Source organism: Triticum aestivum, chromosome 3B (assembly GCF_018294505.1).
Source record: "Triticum aestivum cultivar Chinese Spring chromosome 3B, IWGSC CS RefSeq v2.1, whole genome shotgun sequence".
Classification (NCBI taxonomy): domain Eukaryota; kingdom Viridiplantae; phylum Streptophyta; class Magnoliopsida; order Poales; family Poaceae; genus Triticum; species Triticum aestivum.
The window spans coordinates 535,595,206-535,610,392 of record NC_057801.1 but is presented as its reverse complement, the minus strand read 5'-3'; the positions used below and the strand labels follow the sequence as shown (position 1 = coordinate 535,610,392).

Below are 15,187 nucleotides of genomic sequence, written 5' to 3'. Positions count from 1 at the left end.
CATTGCATCCTTGCATCATGTTTATTGGTTCTTGTTTGGTTCTCTTTGTGAGTCTTAGAGCTTATGGTCATCTTGATGACAAGCTTGAGTTCATCAAAAACCGAGTTCGCATGCGTCTTCTATGATGTTTTCGGTGTTGGAGGTTTTACCGGTCTTATCCGAGGAAGGGTTCTCACCATTTTCTTATGGGCCTTTTATATTTTGCTTCTTATTGATATTTATTTCAAGATTGTATTAGCCCTTGTCGCTAGCTTTCCAACAAACTTGGTTTCATCAAATTTGGAGTCCGTTTGCAAAAGTTATGGCAGTTTTGGTGTTCTGGAAAGGCTGCAGCGATACTACCGCAAATTGGAGCGGATGTAATTTTTTACTACCGCTCTAGAGCGGTACTACCGCGGCTCCTACAGTGGTAGTACCGCTCCGGACCAAAAAACTCGTCTCAAGTCCTGCGGAGGTAGGCACGGAAGTATTTTTTTGTACCGCTCGCAAGCAGTAGTACCGCTACCATTTGCGGTAGTACCGTGAGGTCGAGCGGTAGTACCATGAGGACGAGCGGTAGTACCGTTCCGGTGGTTCTACTGGCCTTTTGCCTCCTCGCTGTTGTTTTTCAAAGGGGTACTACCGCCCTAGCGGTAGTACCGCTCCTTGGAGCGGTAGTACCGCTCTGTGCGGGCTGTGAGCATAACGATTGGATTTTCCCCCACCTATAAAAGGGGGTCTTCTTCCCCATCTAACCTTATCCTTTGAGCTCGTGTTCTTCCCTCATTGTTGACCTTCTCCGAGCTTGCTATCTCTCAATCCCTCCATGGATTCTTGCTAGTTTTTTAGGGAAAAGAGAGAGGAGATCTAGATCCACGTTTCCACCAATCATTTTCTCCTCTATGTGCGGGGAACCCCTTGGATCTAGATCTTGGAGTTCTTGGTGTTCTCCTTCTTGTTCTTCCTCTCATCTTCCTCCCTAGCATTAGTTGCTTCGGTGGGATTTGAGAGAGAAGGACTTGGGCACTCCGTGTACCCTTGCCATTGCATTTGGTGCATCGGTTTGAGTTCTCCATGTTTACTCTTGGGTGCTTGGCACCCTTGAGTTTGTTACTCTTGGGTGTTTGGACACCCTAGAGCTTGTTCCTCTTGGGTGCCTTGGCGCCCTAGACGGTTGGAGTTGTTCGGAGCTCAATCATTGTGGTGTAAAGCTCCGGGCAAGCGTTTGGGTCTCCAATTAGGTTGTGGAGATCGCCCCCAAGGGTTGACAAAGTGTACGGGTTCGGTGACCGCCCTCAAGGGCCCCTTAGTGGAATCACGGCATCTTGCATTGTGCAAGGGCATGAGGAGATTACGGTGGCCCTAGTGGCTTCTTGGGGAGAATTGTTCCTCCACACCGCTCCAAACAGAGATTAGCATCCGCAAGGGTGTGAACTTCGGGATACATCATCATCTCCGCGTGCCTCGGTTATCTCTTACCCGAGCCCTTTACTTATGCACTTTACTTTGTGATAGCCATATTGTTCTTTGTCATATATCTTGCTATCACATAGTTGCTTATCTTGCTTAGCATAAGTTGTTGGTGCACATAGCTGAGCCTAGTTGTTTTAGGTTTTGTGCTCGACAAATTAACCGCTAGGTTTATTCCGCATTTGTTCAAGCCTAAACCGTAATTATTTTAAAGCGCCTATTCACCCCCCCCCCTCTAGGCGACATCCTCGATCTTTCAAAGCTGCCACGTGGCCAGCTATGCCGTCCGCCAGCGGACGGCAAAGATTCAAAGGTCTTTGCCATCCGCCAGCAGACGACATAACTGACCAAATAGGCTAAAAAGGAATAGGAGGAGGAGGAGGAGGAGGAGGAGGAGGAGGAGAAGAAGAAGAAGAAGAAGAAGAAGAAGAAGAAGAAGAAGAAGAAGAAGAAGAAGAAGAAGAAGAAGAAGAAGAAGAAGAACTTCTTCTTCTTCTTTTTCAATTCCTTCTTTCCTTCCTCTTCCTTGATTTTCTTCATCTTATTATGTCATTTGTGGACTAAATAAGCTAAATTATGTCATAAATGGACTAAACGGGCTAAATAAGAAGAAAAATACCGTTATCACGGAGGTGTAGGAATGGTCGGGGCTGCGCCATTGTTGGCAGACGGAGGTGAAGGACCGGTCGGGGTTCCGGCATTGGCAGACACGGAAGGATTGGTCGATGCTTGTCGGGAGCCATGCTGAACCAAAGATCATTTCCAATAATGTCTCGTTAGCATGATGCAAACTGAAATGTGAATAGTAGTAACTAAGGACCATTCAAATCAAACTCACCTTGCCCGCCGGAGCAATCTGGGGCATCGGCGGAGTAGCCTGACCGCTTTTCTCGCACATGGTCTGCACATTTGGTTCTCACGAGTCAGTCATATTAGTTAGTAATGTGAACATTACATGCATGATTGGGCTAATATGCACAAGAAACGTACCATGCTGAGCTCATATAGGGCCCGGTGAGACGCATCGTTCCGGTTCCTCTCCTCCTCCAACATCTTAGCCGTCCTCTCCTCCCTCTCCCTCTCCCTCTCCGCCGCCTTCCTTTTTGCCTCCTCCAAAAGCGCTTGGGTCTTCAATCTCTCTTTCTCAACCGCTGCCTGCAACACAACACTCATTAGCATTGTAATCATCAACGGACGCACACACAATGTAATGGAGGAAAGGTCAGAGAGTCCGTATAACTAACCACCACGGCGAGCTTCGCGGGCCGTGCACGAGGTGTTATCTCAGGATCAGAGCTACTCAGGTGCTTCTTGGTCCGGGGGAGAGTCTTAGGACAACGTATCAGTCCATCACCAATGGCTTTAGAGCCATGGGACCTCCCACCACCAGATATCATCACCAGCTCTGTATCAAAAGGATCCTGGCTCGGGTTAAAGTCCTCCCCTTTCCTCGTCTTCCCCTCGTCTCTGTACTTTACAAGCTTGTGGTGGGAGGAGATGTTGGTGAAGCTCTCTGGCTGATCTAGGTCAGACTCCGTGAATGCCTTGGCCTTCTTGTACGGGGCCATATGGGCCATGCCATAGAGGTCGAATAGACTTGGCACAGGCTTCTTGTTGTACTGCGACTGAGAGAGAGGAACGAAATATTAGTTAAGGGCTTAAGCTAGCATTAAGAATGATATTACTACGTAAATAGGTCATTTTGGAGCTAAGAAAGGTTATTATGTCATTTTCGAGGAAAATAAGCTAAGTTTAGGTCATTTTGGAGCTAAGAAAGATTATTATGCCATTTTTGACCAAAGTATGCTAATTATGTCATTATTGAGCTATCCAAGGTAGTTATGTTATTTTTAGCTAACTAAAGCATATTAAGTCATTATTGAGCTATCGAAGGTAGTTATGCCATTTTTTAACTAACTAAAGCATATTAAGTCATTATTGTGCTAATTATGTCATTATTGAAGTATCCGAGGTAGTTATTATGTCATTTTAACTAACTAAGCATATTAAGTCATTTTGGAAAGGATAAATGCTACCATGAAGAATGAAATTGCATGAATCATGTGGCAAACCACATACCCAGTTATGCACGTGCTCAAACAGGTTGGAGCTCCCTTGATGGTGTGGCACACCTTCCATTTGGTCGCGCTTATCCTTGGCCCTTTGGTGTTCAAGCCGCCATTCGGGAGAGCACCACGCATCCACCAACGCCTCCCAACAGTCCATCTTATCGACACACCATCTCGGGGGCACCTAAGCGAGTCAAGAGAAATTTCAGTGCTATGAATCAAATCAAGAAAACTAAGTTCAAGGCCTTAAGAATAGGTATAATTACCAACAAGTACTTCTTCCTACTCAGAAACTTGCTGCGACACTTCTTCTTGGCCCTCCTAATACCCTGCGAGGCGTAGTAGTCTCGAACGGCCTGCACCCGAGCCTCGTGCCGTAAGTTCTGTAAGTAGGCACTTGCACTCGGCTTCGACAACCATAGCCGCGGCCTCCTGTTCTCCCTCTGAAACCCTGTAGAAGGTCTGCAATCAAGGAAGACAACAATGATTAGTACAATCACTAGGTAGGTAGTGTTCATTTTTAATTCTCTAAAGGAGAAATTACCCAAAACCGACGGAACACAATGTCGGCCACCGTCTCGCACGCGACACCGGCGACCATCTCCCCTGGAGGGGCCGGGGCAACAGAGTACAGCTCCCAGCTCAGTGCTAGCTGTGGAACCTGACCCTCACTAGGCATTGTGACCCACGCAGGGAAGTGCTGCCGGCAAAGCGTGCCAAGGACCTGGTTGGGCCTGCGGACACCACGGTCATGGGGGTATACCCAGCCCCTGCAGTATGACAAGGCAAACGCATTAGATATTAATTTGAAGGAACATGAAGGCAAAAGGTTAAAAAATAGTAAATGCACTTACTTCAACCCTTTAGGCGCAATCAACCACCTCTGGTCGGGGGTCGTCGGCATGGGCGGGAGCTTTGTACCGCCACGCTTGTAGACCTTCTTGTCCTTCTCAGCCATCTCGTCCTCGCTGTAGCTATCATCTGAAAAGGTGTCCTCGCTACCATCATTCGGGCCACTAGCCTCCCAAGTCTCGTGGGAAGAAGACGGCGGGACCGGAGTCTCGTGGGAATAAGACGGCGGGACCGAAGTCTTCTGGGACGAAGACCCCGTGACCGAAGTCTTCTGGGACGAAGACTCTAGGACCGGACTCACGTGGGCCGAAGGATCGGCGACCCGAGTCTGGTGGTGCGAAGCATAAACGACCGGAGGCTCATGGACCGGGTCCGAGACGGGTCCACGTTAGAAGGAGCAGTCCTGTAGTCGGGTGAATCAGCTGAGGGTGGCGGCGAGGAAGGCGTAGCAGCCTTCCTACCTCTCCCGCTGCCACGTCCACCTCTACCAGCCTTCTTCGTCCTCCCCCGACCTCTCCCAGCCGAAGTAGAAGCGCCTGCCGCAGTTGTCTGCATACTATCTAGCAGCGCTCCCCGGAGGGGTTGGGGTGCAATAATGGAACCACCCCTGACAGTAGCGCTCGCAGGAGGCTCGGGGCGCTCTGGACCCTTACCCACCATCCTGTCAACACCTGCAATGACAAAAAGTAAACAAAATTAGTACAACATAAAAAAATTGGATACCTGACATGAACATAATAATATGTATATAATTTAAGTCTATCATCATCATGAACATGATAAAAATACACCCGAACAACACAAATATATATGATGTTTTTGTATCATCATCATGTCCGGGGTCGATCGGGGTGTCTGGGTGTCGGGGTGTGGTGTCGGGGTCGGGGTCGGGGTGGGGGGGGGGGTCGGGGTGTCCATTGTCGGGGTCTCAGGGTGTCGGGGTGTCGATGGTCGGGGTGTCAGGTGTGGGGGTGTCGATGGTCGGTGGCCGGGGTCGGGTGTGGTGTCCGGGTGTCGGGGTCGGGGTGTCGTGCCGGGGTGTCGTGTCGGGGTCGGGGTGGGGGTCGGGGTGTCGATTTTCGGGGTCTCAGGGTGTCGGGGTCGGGGTCGGGGTGTTGGTGGTCGGGATCGGGGTCAGGCTGTCGGTGGTCGGGGTGTCAGGTGTGGGGGTGTCGATGGTCGGTGGTCGGGGTCGGGGTGTGGTGTCCGGGTGTCGGGGTCGGGGTGTCATGCAGGGGTGTCGTGTCGGGGTCGGGGTGTCAGGGTTGGGGTCGGGGTGTGGGTCCGGGTGTGGTGTTAGGGTGTTGGGGGTCAGGGGTAAGGGTGTCAGGGTGTCGGGGTCGGGGTGTGGTGTTAGGGTGTTGGGGGTCGGGGGTAAGGGTGTCAGGGTGTCGTGTCGGGGTCGGGGTGTCGGGGTCGGGGTCGGGGTCGGGGTCGGGGTCGGGGTGTGGGTCGGGGTATGGTGTCAGGGTGTCGGTTGGTCGGGGGTCGGGGTCGGGGTCAGGGTATGGTGTCAGGGTGTTAGGGGTCGGGGTCGGGGTGTCGTGCCGGGGTGTCGGGGTGTCGGGGGTCGGGGTCTCTTTTTTCCTTGTCTTCTCTTCTTCTTCTTCTTCTTCTTCTTCTTCTTCTTCTTCTTCTTCTTCTTCTTCTTCTCCTCTACTCTTTCTTCTTATTATTATTCTCCTCCTATCCTCTTTCTTCTTCTTCTTCTCCTTCTTCTTCTTCTTCTTCTTCTCATCCTCCTCCTCCTCCTGCTCCTCCTGCTCCTCCTCCTCCTCCTCCTCCTCTTCTTCTTCTTCTTCTTCTTCTTCTTCTACTTTTCTTCTTATTATTATTCTACTTTTCTTCTTCTTTTTTCATCTTTTTTCACTTCCTTTAATTATGACTATTTAACTAAAACCTAACACTAGTCTAATATAATCTAATCTAATTAATCTAATCTAGCTAACTATATAACCTAAACCTAAACTAAAAACCTAAACTAATTAAAACTAAACTATTTAAACTAATTAAACCTAAACTCGAAAAACTTAAACTAAAAAACCTAATCTAAACAGAAAAGAAAAACAGAAAAGAAAATAGGACAGGGGGGTGGCAGGGGCTCACCGTGGGGGGCGGCGACGGGTCGGGGAGGGGCGGCGACGGGGCGACAGCGGGGCGGGGCGGCGATGGGGCGGGAAGGGGGCGGCGATGGGCGGCGCTCCTCGAGGGGCTATCGACCCGCGGCTGCAGCGACCGCGACGGTTGGTCGGGGTCAGGGGCGGGGACGGCCGCAACGCGGCTGGCCGACGTGGAAGGAGCGACGGGGCCGCGGTGGAGGTCGGGGAGGGGTGCGGGGCGGCCGACTATGCCGAATGGGGTCGGCGGCTGCGCGGGCCGGTGTGGGCGGGGCGACGTGGAAGGGGCAGCAGGGGTGCGGTGAAGGTCGGGGCACCACAGGGGAGGGGTGTGTGGCGGCGGGGCGGCCGGCTACGACAGATGGGGTCGGCGGCGGCGGCGCGGTTGTGGGTGGGGAGGGAACGAGAGCGAGAGAGAGTGGAGAGAAGAGATAGAGGACGGGGGCGGGACAGCTGTTAACGTACCCGCCTCTTTGCCGTCCGCCACCGGTCGGCAAACATTCTTTGCCGTCTGCTTGCGGACGGCAAAGAGGTGGGGCCGGTGGGCTTGGGTTGGTTACACAATAACTGGACCCAACAACCTCTTTGCCGTCCGCTACCGGACGGCATAGTTTCTTTGCCGTCAGCCAGCGGACGGCAAAGAGTTGGCTGATAGCAAACACCTTGTTTGCCATCAGCCACTTCTTTGTCGTCCGTTTTCTTGTTGCTGACGGCAAAGACCTCTTTGTCGAGATGGCGGACGACAAATAAGCTAATTTCAGTAGTGTATGACCCACAATCTAGCAAGGCATACTTTTTAGTTTAAGGGTTCTTTGTACTCGGGGAGGCGGGTTCTCCAAATTTTATATTGCATGATGCTTTACATGATGTAAGTCTGTTTAAACCTCAATTAATCGCACCATATTCCTGTCAATAAATAATATTTATTTTAGGAAAAAAGGTAAATTCCAGTTTTAACCCCATATTTTGGTATTTTTTATGCTAATTACCCCATTTAACATATTTTCATACAGGTCACCCATTTAGTGATTTCTCCAATTTATTACTCTTTTAATGTATTTTAGGTCGCACATGGCTCCTCTATTTCTTTTGCTGGAAAAGTGCCGTTGGAGTTATTTCTAAAATGGTGCAACCTAGAAGCAAATATGGTGAATAAGAATAAGGTGAAATCAACGAATAAGGAGTTGCATGACATGAATAAGAAACTCGTCAAGGTGGGACGGTGTGTTTGTACACGAGATGAGCTTGCAATGTTCAAGTAGAGGGTAAAAACAGGAATTCATTCGGGGGGGAAACAGAAGCAGAAGGATAGCATTTGGCCCATACAGAAAATGTGAGCCCACAAAGGGCCTATAGATCTGGGGCAGTCGCAAACCACTTCCTTCGTTTGGCTCATCCTCACGTCAAGGCCCGCTTTCCCCCACCCTCTCGGAGTATCGCGGCGTCCGGGAAGCAAGGCGATACGATGCCGGGGAGCGCCATCAGCGGAGGCGCGGCAAGGGCGGCCGTGGTCGCGTGGTGGCTGCAGCGCCACCAGCGACTGCCTCCGCCGGCGGACCTCCTGCCACGCAGCCTCCTTGACCGCGCGGTGGAGCTCGCCAGCAAGACCGCCGCCGCCGCCGCCCCGGAGCTGGACCCGGACCTGCCCTGCTCCCTCGGCTCGTCCTCCCTCCCTGACCTCTGCGACGACTTATTGATTGGTAATTAGTACGTACGGATCTGGCAGGAGGGCGGCGGATTCGTTGTGCGATTCCGCGATGTTCTCAGATTGGATAGCCAGAGCTAGACTACCCTAAATGTAATGTTGTTCTAGCATGTCAATAACGGTCCCTGGTTATGCTTGATTCCGTCCTTGTTTGAAACTCATGTCTATTCACCGAGTTAACTGTGGGTCCTTGGAATACCTGATTTCTGCCTATGTCTTTATATAACCCATATGTATACTTTGTTTTGGTAAAGAAAGCTGCTACCTAGAAATTCTCATGTTATTCCAGTACGCAATACGAATTTGATTTGGGCTACGAAAGTATGAAAATATACATAGGTGTGTCAACGATAAATGAATTGACTGAAACAATAGAGTTTGTGTTGCATATGGGCCAGGCTCCATCCTAGTTCAAGTATGTGCGCTGACCCTGCATTGTATTGAACGTACTTCCTTTACATATAGACTATATATGTGCAGTGCGGTAATTGCTGGAAATGGCACAATCGCTCAGAAATCTTGTAAAATGCTCCAGCTCTTCTGTAGTGTTGGACTACTAACTGTCAGGGTTTTGTATCAGTAACATCTCTTCCTTCCTACTGGTTTTCTCTGCCAGCCTGCCTTGCAGATAAAAATGTTTCTGTCAATCTGGCTTGTAAGCAGTTCTACCAGACCGGTTATGCCGTGTGATGAGTGTGGACTGTCAAGTTCAGTACTCGGCTTGTGGGGATATAGCTGGAGATCCATGGAGCAAGCTGCTACACATAAGTGAGGAGATGTAGGGCATTGATAAAAAAAGGTAAGACGTGCACTTTGTAATCACATTAGGTATACATTATCGCATTTTACATCAAATCCTGTCCTGCCTAGACCTCTTCTTACCGAGCACCGCGTGCTTGTCTGTCCGTGACACGACGAAGCTCGCCAAGTAGGTGTAGCAGGGCGGTATCCTGGACCTCCATGCCACTGCTTGGAATGTCCCTTCAGACGTAACTTGACCAGACAAAACATCTTGTGCCGTTATCCTGGGAACCTCACTGATCTGGGGAGAGGGCTCATCATAAATATCACGCATCACGACGACATTGCTTGTCTTGGCCATTGTCCACATGTACAGAGGCTGGTCCTTCTGTAGGAGATTGGTCGGGTGCTCGCCAAACATGCTGAGGTGCTTGCTTGCGAAATCTCTCAAGCATCTCAGCACTCTGCGCCAAAACTGTATGTCAAGATTGGTTCTCAGTAAGCTGGCAACGATGTTCGCTGCCATGAATGATCTGTTCATGTGGAAGGCGATCTCCATGCCGAGGGCTGCCATGCTAGGATGCTCACCAGGGTTTGTGCTTCCGAATGCAACCGTCTTGAAGAAATACCAGTAAGCTTCTTGGGACAAAGATTTCAGCATAAGAGACTCTGCCGTTCCTAATGATGCTATCTTGTCTGAACGGCTGGTGAGTATGATTTTACTGCCTGGCGTCAGGTGGCTTGCTGCCGAGGTGTACAACCCCCTCCATGTTTCCTCGTCCATGTCCCCTGCTAGCTCAATCACAGCCAGTGAGTCTCCATGCGGGCTGGAGGCAAGGTTCTGATGCTTGATCACACCACTACCTTTTAGAGTGGCCAAGTTTCCACCTTTGAGATCATTCCCGCTGAAGAAGACGATCAACGAGAAGCGCCTCCGCACCCTCTCGTCAAGGCAGACATGCTCAACAAGTGTACTCTTGCCGACTCTCGCTGGACCGATTATGGGCAGCACACCCAGACTTCCATTCCTCACAGCCTCCCTACAAAGCAGAAAGCTCAAAATTGTCTCTTTTTCCATCTGCCGGCCAAACATAACCTGATCACAAAACAAATACGCGCTGTAAGGTTGCCGGGAGATCCGAGGATAGCTGGCCAAGAACATCACGAACTCCTGCATGTCACCAATCACTCTCTCAAGGCTGCTGAGCATCTTGTCAAGATTGCTGCAGCTCCCCGCATCAAGCACCTCGTCCATACTTGGGGCATCGCACACAGAGAAGAAGGTGCGTCTGAAACTGGACAGGGCAAGCGAACGGCGAGTGCTCACCTCGCCATCGGCCTTGTCCCTGTGCGCTCGGTATCTGAAGGTGTCGAGCGTGTAGTAGCCTCTGTACATACCTCGTCTCAACATCTGGAGCTGCTGGAGCATCGCCTGGTTGGTGATGTGCCTCCCCTCAGCCTCCTCGACGGTGGCATCGATCCTTAGCAGCACTGCCCGTAGCCTCTGGAGCTTCTCCTCCTCTGCTCCCTTGGACTGCAGGTATCTCTGGGTTACCATGGACAGGGCTCTGCTGACAAGATCACCCACGATTGCAGAGAGAAGCGGCTCCATTTTGGAAGGCCCCTGCAATGTTCCTGGTGGGATAGATGAATCCACCAAAGAATGGAAGAGGGAGAGGCCAACTTGTGGTTCGGGTTGAGGCATAGAAGTCGTCGGATGGACCCGTCGTAACATTGACAGCAAGACCGTCGAAATTGACCCAATACGACAGTGAGAAGAAGGTGTTTTTGTTTAAAAAAAAAAAGCAATATTCTTCCCTCAAAAAAAGAAGCAAGAAGCAATATTCTTTATTTCGATATACATGAAAAAAATGTACTCCCTCCGTCTAGGTGAGTAAGTCATTTTAGGTTGTGCACCATGACCAAGGAGGAGGAGAAAACGAGAGACCTTAATGTTTATTTGCTAATTAATAGCATTGCATACAATGAACTAACCACTGCATGTTGTGTTTGGTAGTCTCAAGTTATTAAAAGCATGTACATTCCTCATCTCTTATTGGTTGATATGTCAAGAAACAAGAAACGAGGTAGAAGTTAATGCATCGCGTCTAAGTGTTTTGGGATTATTTGATTTTTGTAAGATGACTTGCACACCTAGACGGAGGGAGTATCTGAGATATAGAACATTGATTCATGTCCCAATCAAGCCTTCTAAATTTACCAACCAAATTACTCCCTTCGTCCCAAAATAAATGTCGCTGATTTAGTATAATTTTATGGTAAATCGGTGACACTTATTTTGAGACGGAGGGAGTACTAAAGACCCCCCACACGAAAAGGAGAAAAAACATGGCTGGAAATGACATTTAAGACAGCTAGTACAATATGTTGTCTATTGACTTTAAACCCTAAAACGGTGTTATAATTTGGGGCGGAGCTAGTATCATGGATCTGTAGAACTTCACAAAGATTTAAGAGTGATGAATGGTCACAAGAGCATTCTCTAGAATGCCGAGTTTCTCCTCTTTATGAAAAGATTGCGGCGGTCAGCAAGAATCTCAATTTGAGTTGTTCACATCACACCTCCGCTAGCATCCTAAGCGTCAGTTATTTTTGCATATCTGAATCCAGCTTTTTGCATATCTGAATCCAGCGTGGACGGAACTGGAGTTTGTCCTGATACTCTTTGTGAAAATATGGTTTGCAGCAAGTAGGATATATACAACTCTCTCCTATCCAACTTATTATGGATCGAAGGGAGGTAGTAACAAGTTTCAATGGGGTTTGTTTGTTTGTTTCTAAAATGTAAAATCCAGATGGTTTTCAGCACAAAATTGCAATGTATACCAGGTCCTCTGATACTGATTGAAGTATTACCAGTCGTATTCTCCTGTGTGCTTTGACTTGCTACTTTCGGACGTTGACAGCCAGCGTGCGATCTAATGGTTGGCGACTTGACATTTCCCTCGCGGCCACTCCAAGGCTCTTTCCAACCTCAGTCACAGATCTTTTGGCTGAAACCAGCACTGCCGATTCATGAATAAAGTCTTTTACTCCCTCCATAGAGTGTTTCTTACACTAGTGTAGTGTGAAAAATGTTTTTATATTACGGGACGGAGGGAGTAAAAGAGAGCAAACGAACAAGGCCACTCCTTTCCCTTCTACCCAAAGGATTCAAGATGGAGGTGACCGTCTCTGCAGTTTTTGGCGTTATTATAAGAAGGCGTACGATAAAGTCAAATGGTTGTTCCTTCAATAGGCCTTACGCATGAAGGATTTTGATGAAGTTTGGCGACGCCAGGTAGAATCTTTCACGCAAAAAGGGAGTGTTGGAATTAAAATGAATGACGATATAGGTCATTATTTTCAGACATACAAGGGCCTGAGACAAGGTGATCCCATGTCTCCTATCTTGTTCAACATTGTGGTTGATATGTTGGCGATCCTGATAGGTAGGGCAAAGGAGGCCGGTCAGGCGGGTGGCTTGGTGCCTCATCTAGTTGATGGTGTGTGTCCATCCTGGAGTACGCTGATGATACAATCATCTTTGTGGAGCACGACTTGGCAAAAGCGAGAAATATGAAGTTAGTGTTATACTTATTTGAACAATTGACCGGATTGAAGATTAACTTTCATAAAAGCGAGTTGTTCTGTTTTGGTAGAGCCAAGGACGAACAAGAGGCTTATAGGCAATTGTTTGGATGTGAGTTGGGGGCTTTACCTTTTACGTACCTAGGTATGCCCATTCACCATCGTAAGCTAACAAACAGCGAGTGGAAGTGCATTGAGGATCGGTTTGAGAAAAAACTGAGTTGTTGGAAAGGAAAAGTCATGTCATATGGAGGCCGATTGATTCTTATTAATTCGGTGCTCACGAGTATGCCTATGTTTCTCTTATCCTTCTTTGAAGTCCCAGTTGGGGTTAGAAAAAGGCTGGACTTTTATAGATCCCGATTTTTCTGGTAGAGTGATGAACTTAAGAGAAAATACCGACTCGCCAAATGGGATATCATCTGTCGACCAAAGGACCAGGGGGGCCTTGGTATTGAGAATCTTGAAGTCAAGAACAGATGTCTTCTCAGTAAGTGGCTGTATAAGTTGTCAGTTGAGACTGAGGCAACGTGGGCGCAGATTCTCCGTAGTAAGTATCTGCAGTCCAAGACTTTGTCCCAGGTGACAGTGAGACCAACTGACTCGCCGTTTTGGAAGGGGCTTATGAGAGTCAAATTTGCCTTCTTTAATAGAACAAAGTTTATTGTCGGTAATGGCAACACCACTCGCTTTTGGGAGGATACGTGGCTTGGTGAAACGCCGTTGGCGCTCCAGTATCCGTCCCTGTATCGTATTGTTCAGCGTCGTGATTCTCTTGTTGCAACGATTATGCAGTCCATTCCCCTGAATATTCAGTTTCAGAGGGTGCTTGTTGGCGACCTGTGGGAAGCATGGCTTCATTTAGTGAGTAGATTGATGGAGGTTCAGTTAGCTCATTAGCCCGATTAGTTGTGTTGGAAGCTTACTAGGTCTGGAGAGTTCACAGTCAAGTCGATGTATATCGATGTCATTAACTCTAGTATTATTCCTAGTTCCAAACATGTTTGGAAAGTCAAAGTTCCTTTGAAGATTAAAGTGTTTATGTGGTTTGTGCATAAACAAGTAATTTTAACAAAGGATAATTTGGTTAAGCGCAACTGGACAGGATCTACTAGGTGTAGTTTTTGTGATCGGGACGAAACTATCAAGCACCTCTCTTTTTATTGCCCGTTGGCGAGAGTTTTGTGGCGCCCCATGCAAATTGCCTTTAACATTACTCCTTCAAATTCGGTTAGTATGTTATTTGGAACATGGCTTGTTGGGATAGAGTCCGAAACAGGCAGACACATTCGTGTAGGAGTATGCGCGTTGTTATGGGCAATTTGGAACTGCAGAAATGATTTGGCTTTTAATATAACAACAACTATTCATTTTTTGCATGTTTTATTTCGGGCTACTGCGTTGATCCGTATGTGGTCCTTACTCACTCAGACGGAGGCCAGGGAGCGATTGGTTACTGGATCTGTCCGATGGGAGATGGTAGCGGGATATCTTCAACCGGTTTGGTTGGCGGTCATGTAATAGGATATGCGATTAGTTTACCTATCTTTTGTTATGCCAGTCGGTTGTGGCTTTTGGGAATTTTGTTCTTGGCGTTGTGACTCTATGTGAGCTTGCCGGTTTTTATTTGTTTCACGACATTAAGACCTTGTTGAACCTCTTTTATTAATATAAATGTGGCCGTATGCATCGATCTGATGCAGAGGCCGGGGAGTCCCTTTTCGAAAAAAAATAAAAATAAGCATGTACGTATCCTTCCTCGTCGACAGGTACCACCGGCTGCAGGCCGGAGGAGCGGAAGAGAGCCTGCAACGGCTGCGCCGCCTTCTGCTGTGAGTCTAGGCCACCGTGGAGGAGGCCGAGAGGTGGTAGATCACCAACCAGGCGATGCTCCGGCAGCTCGAGATGCTGAGGAATGACATGTACAGAGAGGCTACTACATGCTCGACGCCCTCACGTGCAGATGACGCAGAGAAGGCGACGCCACGGCCAAAAATGAGGTGAGCGACCGCTCTCTCACGCTCTGCCGTGTCAGTCCCGTCAAGCGGCTCTGCCTCTCTGCCAGGGCGCCGAAGAACATGGAGGAGTTTGTGGTGTTCTTGAAGTGCTATCCTTTGCTGTGCCGGTAACCTTGCAGCAGCTACTTGTCTACGGACATGTGCATGTATGGTCGTCACACGGAATATGAGAGGGTCGTGAGCTTCCTGCTACAGGTTGGCCCCCCTGGCACAGCAAATTTCAGCCTTCTTCCGGTAGTCGAACCCGCAAGGGTTGGAAAGAGCACCCTCGTTGAGCATGTTTGCTATGACGACAGGGTGCGCGGCTACTTCTCCTCGATTGTGTTCCTCGGCGGGGATGATCTCCAACTCCAAGGCGCGGAAGCGAATGCTCTACAAGACAGTGGTGTTATCAAGTACAGAAACGGCGCTTCACATGGGAGGCTGCTGGTTGCTGCCGAACTGATTGGGGATCTGGAAAAGGAAATATGGACAAGGATGTGGCTTTTGCTAAGCCATATGGCGCACGGAAGCAAAGTCGTGGTTACAAGCAGGTCAGAGAGGATCATGCGGCTTGGAACAACCCAGGCGCTCAGACTGAATGCTTTGCCCCACGAAGCTTACTGGTACTTCTTCAAGATGATTGCGTTCAGAGATGCTGGCCCA

General features: G+C 48.9%; 2 protein-coding genes across 2 annotated transcripts; one reads left to right on the top strand and one right to left on the bottom strand.

Annotated features, from left to right (window-relative positions):
* The first annotated feature begins 7,862 nt into the window (after positions 1–7,862).
* On the top strand, positions 7,863–8,390 carry LOC123070756 (uncharacterized). The gene has a single exon (XM_044494072.1). It carries the CDS (start codon positions 7,953–7,955, stop codon positions 8,193–8,195), a length of 243 nt encoding a protein of 80 aa, XP_044350007.1. The 5' UTR covers positions 7,863–7,952; the 3' UTR covers positions 8,196–8,390.
* A 117-nt stretch (positions 8,391–8,507) lies between these two features.
* Positions 8,508–10,663, bottom strand: LOC123070757 (disease resistance protein RGA2). The gene is made up of 3 exons (XM_044494073.1): positions 9,075–10,663; positions 8,793–8,947; positions 8,508–8,752 (listed from the first exon to the last, which is right to left on the bottom strand). Exons 1-3 carry the CDS (start codon positions 10,636–10,638, stop codon positions 8,648–8,650), a joined length of 1,824 nt encoding a protein of 607 aa, XP_044350008.1. The 5' UTR covers positions 10,639–10,663; the 3' UTR covers positions 8,508–8,647.
* Positions 10,664–15,187: the final 4,524 nt, after the last annotated feature.

What these genes read in the sequence shown, in the direction of transcription:
- LOC123070756 (XM_044494072.1), top strand. Translation starts at nt 7,953, where the DNA reads ATGCCGGGGAGCGCCATCAGCGGAGGCGCGGCAAGGGCGGCCGTGGTC.
- LOC123070757 (XM_044494073.1), bottom strand. Translation starts at nt 10,638, where the DNA reads ATGCCTCAACCCGAACCACAAGTTGGCCTCTCCCTCTTCCATTCTTTG. An exon ending in AGACAAGCACGCGGTGCTCG is followed by an intron (nt 8,948 to 9,074) that starts GTAAGAAGAGGT and finishes TATGTGTAGCAG; the next exon opens with CTTGCTCCATGGATCTCCAG. An exon ending in CAGGCTGGCAGAGAAAACCA is followed by an intron (nt 8,753 to 8,792) that starts GTAGGAAGGAAG and finishes AAACCCTGACAG; the next exon opens with TTAGTAGTCCAACACTACAG.